We start from the raw sequence: 9,655 nt of genomic DNA on the forward strand, positions 1-9,655 counted from the left end.
TTGAAACGTTTCAATAAAATATAATGCTAAATAAATACGAAATATAATACTAGTACTACAAAATTCTTAATGACAATAATGTTTCTTTCACCTATTATTGCCGACAGTTTCCTGTCAATTCCGTGTAAATGCTCTATGCACACACACTAACGCCGCCATTGCGCATATATATTAACAGTCACTGTGCACAGTGAGCAATGGCGGCGTTAGTGTGTGTGCATAGAGCATTTACACGGAATTGACAGGAAACTGTCGGCAATAATAGGTGAAAGAAACATTATTGTCATTAAGAATTTTGTAGTACTAGTATTATATTTCGTATTTATTTAGCATTATATTTTATTGAAACGTTTCAAGTGCCTGTGCTACACTACATGAGTCTTATGACTGATGCTGATTCAGCTGGACATGACTGCACATGTGCTCCACACCTGCGCCACAGTCGGACATCCCCCCTTCCTCCCCTACTAGCCCAGAGACTATACACACGCACACGCACGCACGCACACACACACGCGCTCTCACACCTGCTCGACGCGTGTGCGTGCGTGTCTACGCGAGATCACATGCACACCCGCGGATCAGATCAGTGCAGATCAGTGCAGATGTTGTGCATGTAGTCGCGCGGTGCATGTGAGTGTAAAACTCGCTCTCTACGACCTATACACCTACAAACACCCGCGACCACAGATAACGAAATAAACACACGCAGTAATACTGTGTTATGCTCACAGACCCCCCCCCCCCGCCTTACGTTAGCCAGTCTCCACCGCACGAGTTAGCTGACTATGTTTAATATTATTATGCACGGTACGAGTAGAGAGTCTCCCTTTATAGAAATAATAGCAATGGACTTTGCAGCAGAGTTAATGTAACTATAGGATTATATATTGGAATTGATTTAATTGGATTATTATAATATTATATTGGAATGGCATATACACTGGCAACTGGGAAACTTTTCAAAATCCACACGGCGAAAATGTCAAACGTCTTACGGTATAGCAAGTAGCCGACTTAATGTGCTGCAGAAGCAGGCGTGCCTGCAGAAGATAACCGCACGTCTGCAGACTTCACGAGCTTTCTCGCTGATTTGAAAGTTTACTAACGCCACAGACAGCCTACCTAACAGGAGACACGACTAGTAGCAGCTTGGTTTTTTTTCCTTTACGGGGAGAGGGAGGGGTTAAGTCTTGACAAATCTACACGTCTAATTGTGATCGTATGCTGCGGGGTGGAGAGTCTTCGTATTAACCCCCTCTTACCCCACCTCACCCACCACCCCTACACTCATTATTCCTAGGTCAATCTATCCAGTCCTCCCAGCAAACCTTAGTGGGTATTACGGAAGGGCTGCAGTCACGGGAGCTCAGACAGCAATGAGGACGGGGAGGAGGGAGAGGAGAGAGGGAGGAAGGGGAAAGCGAGCGTGTGGCTGGCTGGCTGGATACAGCTCCGATTACTGTGGCTGTATGGCACGCTAGCAATTACCGGCGGGCGAAACACGGCTAAGCTTTTATGCCTGAATACATAAGTAAAGGCATAGATTAAGCTGCGGCGTTCTGACCGGAATCTCTCTCTCTTTCTCCCCCCTCCCCCTTCTCTCTCTCCACCTACCGAAAGAAAGAGCACGCAGAGGCGGCGAGCCCTTCCTTCACACTGACACAGCGTGCATAATGTCGAGCCAATTCCACACTCTAAACCCATTCGTTTCCCCGAATCCCCTCCGCCTCGACAGAAGAGAAGTCTTTCTTCGGAGGAGAGAAGAGAAGGGAGGGGATTTTGCATTTTTTCGCAAGTGCGACAATGGTGGAGTAATTACAGATTTCGCTAGCGCTATTGTGAGACTTAATTGGTAGATTACGGTCCATGCACGTATACAACCTAATCGAAACTTTAGATTAGGTTCTGAATTCTAACCAGAACCTGTGTTGGTATAGACTGATTCCAGACGCCGATTGTCACCTCATTTTCAAGTCGTGATTCTTATGGCGACAGTCTAGCGTAGTTTAAAAGAATCTGGTTAAATCTATAACTAATTCTCATTATTTCATTCATGTGATAAAAATACAATCAGCGGGAAAACACACATGTATGCATACGACACCCGGCTTAATCTAACTTCAGCTTTAAACTTTTTTTCTTTATTTTTGAACTTTTTTCTTTATTAAAATCATAACTTAACAACGAGAGAACACACAGGACATACTAACCTACTTTCACATCAAAGATTTATAAATGGCCAGCACTAGCCAGCGACTCAGGGCTAGAACGCCCACGGTTGCTCAGACCAAATGTCACCGCCAGACTAAACATTCCACGGGTAAAAGCCTACTGTTGACAGACAGCAAAAACAGCTCACATGGGTCAGTTCACAGGTGAGCCAAAAAAAGCTATGTCGTGTTACGCCCTACCCCTAGATCTCGCGCCAAGGCAGGTAAAATAAAGGCAACAAGAGGGACCATTTTTCATACTAGTACTACTTAACACACCGCCAGCGATCGGATTCAAGAAATATAATAATAAATTATAGATTCATGACGGCTACGACTGCGAAATCCCTCGATTCTGAAAACGCCGAGTCTTTAAAAAATCAATTAAGTGAAAAAATCCCGTGTCAGGCGGCAAGCGCCGCACATTACGGGATAATAAAAATCCACTTTCAAAAACACTTACTATATACTCCTATACCCGACTACCGCCGCCACCCCACAAAACTGCCCTCGGCGCACGCACTTCCTAGAAACAGGTTTGGCACACACCTCGCGAATGGACAGCACGTCCTCCGCGCACACCGCCACCCCCAGCACCCGCCCGTCAATATCGGCACTTGGTGCAGCCGCACGTGTTTGCTCTTCCAAAAGCGCGTGCATTTTTGCTAAAGTCCCTTTCTTTCTCTCCTCGCGACGCAAGCGCGGTTTCGTCCCCCCCCACCGATGCATTTCACCTTCCTCACCACCCTCTCCCCCTCAAGGTTGGCTGTTAACAACTACATACGTCTTCCCTTGGCGCTCACCCGTCGAAGGTGTGAGAGGGGAAAGAGAAGGTGCGAGAGAAGAAGGAAAGGATATGATGGAGCGAGAGTCCGAGAGGGAGGTGAGGAAACGAGAGACAGAGAGACAGAAGAGAAGAAACTGTTTTAAATACTTACTACAACTACATTTATAATATTGGATTAAATAACGAAAAAATAACGCAGCATATTTACTAAATTATTACTGCACGGCAAATTCGCCAACGAACATTATTCATTAGCACCGAATTTGATTTTTGATATTTGATTTATCCTCTCACTCACCTCTGCATATGTGCCAGCGTAAATCATTTTAAAACCCGACAGAAACTCAAAGCCAGATTTCCCCCACCCCGGCATCAGTATGCACCGCGTTCTTGCCAATAACTCACCCATGATTAGACCGTGTTTGCTTTGTTATGATAATAATATTATGTCGGCACAGTCCACCCACAGACAGCGCGCACTCACTGGTTGCGCAATCATATTCGCTCCTCTCCCTCACACACTACGGCTGTATGTATAACAACACTTTATATCGTTTTTCATTCATTCACACACACACACACACACGCACCCACACAAATAAATATATATATTATAACGCTTAACTTATATATATATAACGCTTGCTTTAACCATCAAATAGATATCTACTATACCTTCACATCATAACCCCTCATACCTTCACACCATTCGACTCTCTATGCTAACCACAATCACTAACCCTAACCAATAATATCTAGTATTCCTTCGCGTGATAACGACCCATCATTCGACTCTCCATGCTAACCATGATCACTAACCCTAACCATCAAATATAGTATCTAGTATTCCTTCGCGTGATAACGACCCATCATTCGACTACGTACCGTCAAAGCGGCGGGTCTGTCTCGTGAACTGACTCCTCACCACCTGTAACGATCCATCGAGCAGGTGACTGAATTCCTTCGTGCAGTAGCGGGACAGCTTCATCTCCATGTCCTCCGTACAACACGTCTTCCCCGTCTTACAGATGCGTAGATTCTCGCCTGCCAACGAAAAACACACACATATATAGAATGAGTTATAACTTATATATAATTACGTAGCATGCGTTACATATGATGCGCGACAAAATATAGCATGGGTACCACGACATAACAATATTAACATGGGTATACACGTACCAGAACATAACATGAGTGCACACGTGCTAGAACATAACATGATTACACACGTACCACAACATAGCATGGTATACACGTGCACAACATAGGATGGGGTCATACAGACGACAACATAGCTTGGTACATGTGCATCACGGCATGAAATGGCTGGATACTTAACATGACGTAACATAACATGGGTTACATTCGTACTGCAACATTATAGCATGGGCATTTTCATCAAACAATTACCAAATTAATGTAGTTAAATTTCTGATAATACTCCAGCAGCAAACACGGGGCGCGATATCACGCGACAAGCGGCCGCTAGCATTCTCTGTAGCATTAACTCCATTAGTCAATAGCGGTAAACATGCGCCGATGGACACGCAATAACAGCCGGGGCTAAATGTTAAATCGATTTCCAATTTTGGTTCCAGCGGGAATAACCCGCAGCTTAGATTCGCGGGGCAATTAAGAAGCGCGCGGATATTTCGCGTAAAAGGTCGGTTAGCTTCCTTCCCATCCGACAATATTTCTCTGCGCTCTCTCGAAGAACGCGCGAACAACTAACTACGTTCGTAACGACAATGGCACTGACTGCTTACTTGAATAGCAGTATTAGTAATTACTTTAGTCTTTGATAGCTTCGACGAAGGGACTGATGAATTCAGTCCTACATTGGGACCCCGGTGAACAAAACTATGAGCATCATCATCTTACCCCTATCACTTTCTTACCCGACCCTTACCCTGACATTCAAATCCGGGATCCTAGAGTAGGACTTAAGTGAGCTGGTGTTGTCTTCCGCTAGCACTCCCACGGAGTTAGATCTACCACGTAGATTACTACCCCTCAACACTGGTGGTAACATCACATGCCTGCCCAACCAAATCCGTCGCCTTCTTCAGAGAATTTTCAACGTTTTCGGGATGAAGAAGCGATGATTTACGTGCTCATGGATGGACACGTACATAGATAGACATGGGGCCAAAGCACGCGTCTGCTTCCTATTTAGCTGAGGACGACGGCGACGGTATGAAATGTGCACACATGTGGCTCGCACACACACACAGTGTACATGTAGTTTATAAACAGCACGTACAGCAGGCAGGAAGACATGTATACTAACACGGGGCCTGTGTGCTGCTTGAGTGTGTGTGCCCGGGCTACCGCACTCTCCTTCTACACATACACAACTCTCTCTCTCTCGCTCTCTTTTCGCTCTCTTTTCACCCCCCCTCTCTCCCCGCCTCCCCCTTCTCTATCTCTCTGACGTGTCCTCTCTCTACATGTGAACGCATGGTGTACGTTATTTCTACAAGGTGTACACGTGGAAAATGTGAAAATCAATTCTAATGCATAATTTAGGTAACTTTTATGTTATGGCTACCTATACCGTGTTAAAGGCACGAACTTCGCCAATAAACAGCGCACAGTGCGCTTGTACCGCAATTGATTTTACACATAAAATACAAACCAGAAATTATTAATTCCGAAAAACCACGATAATGTGAATGCAGCTATAAAACAACACATTTTTATGGGAAACAATAAATGAATATTATGCACGAATATACGTGGGACCAATTATCGCACGTGTTTGTGGTACATGATGTCGTTACAATTTCACTATCAGTTTTGTAATGGCAACACAAAAACGCTGTTATGATTGCTATGTGGACTCTACACGTACATATATAAATATAATTATACGTATTATATAAATATTATAATGAAAACATTGCCTGATTGGTTTCAGACAGTACAGCTAGTACAGTACTTGTATTGTAATATAATTTGATCCGAGAAATCTGGAGCACTTGGTGTTGTTAGAATGATCACGAATATCTGAGTCAACTCCGTTTTAACCTCTCGGTCCTTAAACATTTATAAGAGCGATCGTAACTACACTACCCAGCCTATGAATGGTTGTCCGTGACTTTACGATACGTCCTACCCTGTAGTAAATCGACCGAAACTATAAATGACGGAAAAATATGCAATAAAATGCTACTTACGTTCAAGCAATGGAGAAATTTTTATGCGTTTTATATCGTTGGAATTTTCTCGTAAGAGGAAATTACGAAAGCCACATCGCATGCACGTATTCTGACGGCATATCAAAGAGGTAGAAATACGTTATCGCTCTCATCCATCTAATTATCATCATTACAACAGATGGCCTACACCATTTAAATATGCAGTAGCGTCTAACGTCATTTCACGGCTCCGTGATAACAAGTAGCAAGTTACGGCGACGGTAAATTCGTTAGGAGGGATGCAATTTAACGATGCTTCTAACAACAACATCTTCATGTTGCAAAATTATATATTTTCAATCGCATATTTCGACGGTGACTTAAGGATCGTTCTGACAACGCACGTAACATAAGTTTGTAGATGATAATAAGCCTAAGGGATATATAGGTTTCACTATATTAGTGATATGAACGTCAAACTTGGTGACTGTGTAGATGTAGATTTGTGTACATAACCGTAAACACACACACACATGAGATACAGTAAGGCCTCAGCACTTCACACCTATGTTTGCCCGTTACCAACGCTTTGTCGTATTAAAAGCAAGATGACTGTAACTGTTGCGTGTATTGTAACATTGGTAGAGGATAAATACTTTACCCTGACTTGATAATATTAAATCATGTACACAGAGCCTGTGCAACGACGCAGGGACCCCGGAACACACAAGCACAGACATTCACGCGAGCATATATACGTGTACGGTACACGTATATATGCTCGCGTGAATGTCTGTGCTTGTGTGTTCCGGGGTCCCTGTCCCGGGGTTCACGGTGTACCATATATATCAAGAGTAGATAATCTTGATATAAATCCACACATAGGTAAAGGTAGGTGTGGGTGGGTGTGTGTGTAGATAGGTATGTATGAAAGGTACGCCCGGAGAATGTCGCGTGGGCAGGTGATGAGTAACAACGCCTAAAAACCGTCTTATCTTCGCTATGATCTATCACGAGCCATCTACTACTACACGGACTGATTTACATGACAACGCGCCAGTATAAATAGACACCGGCCACCCATTAACGATTTCCAATGGATAACCAGAAAGCCTTCTGTTCATTTTCCGCTCCTACGCATCTCTGTTCTTTCAGGGAAGACAATAAACTACTGAGTCACAGCAAAGGTGTTGAGGCATTAGGCGAGTAAAGAATGGACGCCTGACAATACGTGCTCGAAAAGTGACCCACTGAAAGCAAAGGCACAAAAACACACTACGGGTGACGACATTGTAAGACCATGGCCCTAATTAGAAACCATCGTTGCAACACAACAATAACAGGATCCACTGTTGTCGGTTCTGAAATGCGCACAAAACCTCACATACACGTAAGTAAGATACATGTTCGGACAGGCAGATATCAGTGAACAAACAGGATACGACCTGTGTGGCATTTATTACACCCGCCGAAATGCATGCGCGAATCAAACAACTTACAACATATAACTGACTACTTCATATAATGTATGTATCCCTCGTATAAATTCAAATAAGCAGTAATCCTTCTATAGAATCAATAGTTAAACTATGAGTATTAAGTAATAAATCTAGTACTAAATAGTACTTCAATTAGTAACAGGAATTATTAACAGAAACGAATTTCTCTCACATTTGGCATATTTTTAACAAGATTGTTAACAAGTGTGCGGAGAAACAGGGTACCTATTAACCTCATAAATATTAGTCTTCAAAGTCCAGGGGACTATACCGAAGACGGAGAGAGACAGTTTATCAAATAGACTGTGGATCAGAGGATCTCACAGACATCAACACTGTAGATCGCAGACGAAAAAGCTTAAATTTTGCAAGTAACCAAAGAGGAACGAAGAGAATTCAATATTATAATATTTATACTGCATTACTTCTACTAAATAGCGCGGTTATTACAATTGAAAAACTGCTGCTTCAATGAATATCACAGCCTTCCCATCTTCTACAATCTAGCTTCTAGTTTTAGAATATTAAAATAACACCAGTTATGAGTTAATAACAGTAAACATGCATGAACCTCAAGTAACTCAGTCGCTCACGGCAGTCAGGAACTTCTGGAATTCGTCGAAGTAACATACATGACGACAGATTATTTCGTAGTTATGGGTGATCGACTACAGTCTACAGACACTGGGCTGCCAGGCGTGTGCAAAATGTGTTTTTATCTTCAGGGATAAAAAATATATTGACGATTACAGTTATACAATCAATGAGTACGCTTAAAAGTGGAGGCGTGAATGTGCTTGCGACAGTGTTACGTTCCTACAATTAGATATTACTGTGCGGCGCTTACCTTCAATTTCTGTGTGTGGGACATCCATTTCGTGAAATCCTCGATCCGTATAAAGTTGCTTAACATTTGTACAAGTCCCCGCTGTCGATGTAGTACACCACGACGGTGCCAAAACGGTACATAACACGATAACGCACAACCAGAAACAGTTCTTGTATACGGCCATTTTGATTTTTTGCAAGAAGTAAATAGAGCTACACTCAGATCACGGTTTACACGATATATACGATGGATGAGTAGCTCATAATACACTAGCTAAACACCGATAATATATATATCACACAAGCACAACACGATCGGTTACGGTGAGTCGCTAATGAAAATGCCTGGCAAATTTCAACATGTTCCTCGATCAACTTCTTCCTTACGTCTGCTGCTCGATGTTTTGTCGTGTCTTACTTGCGATTGCAGCGCCCCTCGTGGAAATTTGCTCGGCTTGAATGAAAGAACGTTCACTTGTAACTGAATAGTTTGTTCGCAATCGCAGCATGGCGTGGTAGGAGGAGCCATAGTCATAGAGATAATAAATATGCATAGATATAGATATATATATATAGTTATCTATATTATTTTTATGGTAGGAGCACACCGATGTATAATAATGTCTCGAATGAACCCAGGCGCGTAGCCAGGGGGGGGGGGCCGTGGGGCGGTCGCCCCCCAAAACGCCGGCCAAAAAAAAGAGAGAGAAGAGAAAAAAGTAAGAGGACGTAGGAAGAAAAAGGAGCATACAAAGACACATTAAAAAGATTATAAACGAAACAACAAAATATCTTTTAATTATTTAAAAATATTATGTGAAATGAGCTTTGAGCCCAGCGCAGTTCGCCTTTTATCTAGCTCGGCATAACATATCATGCGTACCTACACAATAATATGACTATCGAGCTCTACGGATATTTTGTGTACAGCGGGTCGGGGTCTCTACGTGCTACTTGTGTATTCTTATTGTGTGTCTGAGCTGTCACACAGGGCAAGACTCGTCCCAGCGATATAACTTCTGGCCAATCATATGCTGTATATCAATGACGTAGCGTTGCATCATAAATAATGTTCTCTAGTGATAGACGACTCTTAATGGTCACTTGTTTTAGCATCTAGTCTAATCAACAGCAACCCTAACCCTAACCCTAACGCTAACCATATCAGCTAGATAGTTATATACC

At 42.8% G+C, this 9,655-nt stretch overlaps 1 protein-coding gene across 1 annotated transcript in view; it reads right to left on the reverse strand.

The window, feature by feature from the left end:
• LOC106805040 (glypican-6-like) overlaps positions 1 to 8,882 on the reverse strand; it is a 90,450-nt gene extending 81,568 nt beyond the window's left edge. The window contains exons 1-2 of the mRNA XM_014806510.1: positions 8,490 to 8,882; positions 3,886 to 4,044 (exon numbers count right to left, since the gene is read on the reverse strand). Coding sequence (XP_014661996.1) covers positions 3,886 to 4,044; positions 8,490 to 8,655 — 325 coding nt within the window. The 5' untranslated portion in view covers positions 8,656 to 8,882. The remainder of the gene's footprint in view (positions 1 to 3,885; positions 4,045 to 8,489) is intronic.
• Between the last annotated feature and the right edge of the window lie 773 nt (positions 8,883 to 9,655).

This window comes from Priapulus caudatus, unplaced genomic scaffold, assembly GCF_000485595.1.
Source record: "Priapulus caudatus unplaced genomic scaffold, Priapulus_caudatus-5.0.1 Scaffold97, whole genome shotgun sequence".
In the NCBI taxonomy this organism is placed as follows: Eukaryota; Metazoa; Priapulida; class Priapulimorpha; order Priapulimorphida; family Priapulidae; genus Priapulus; species Priapulus caudatus.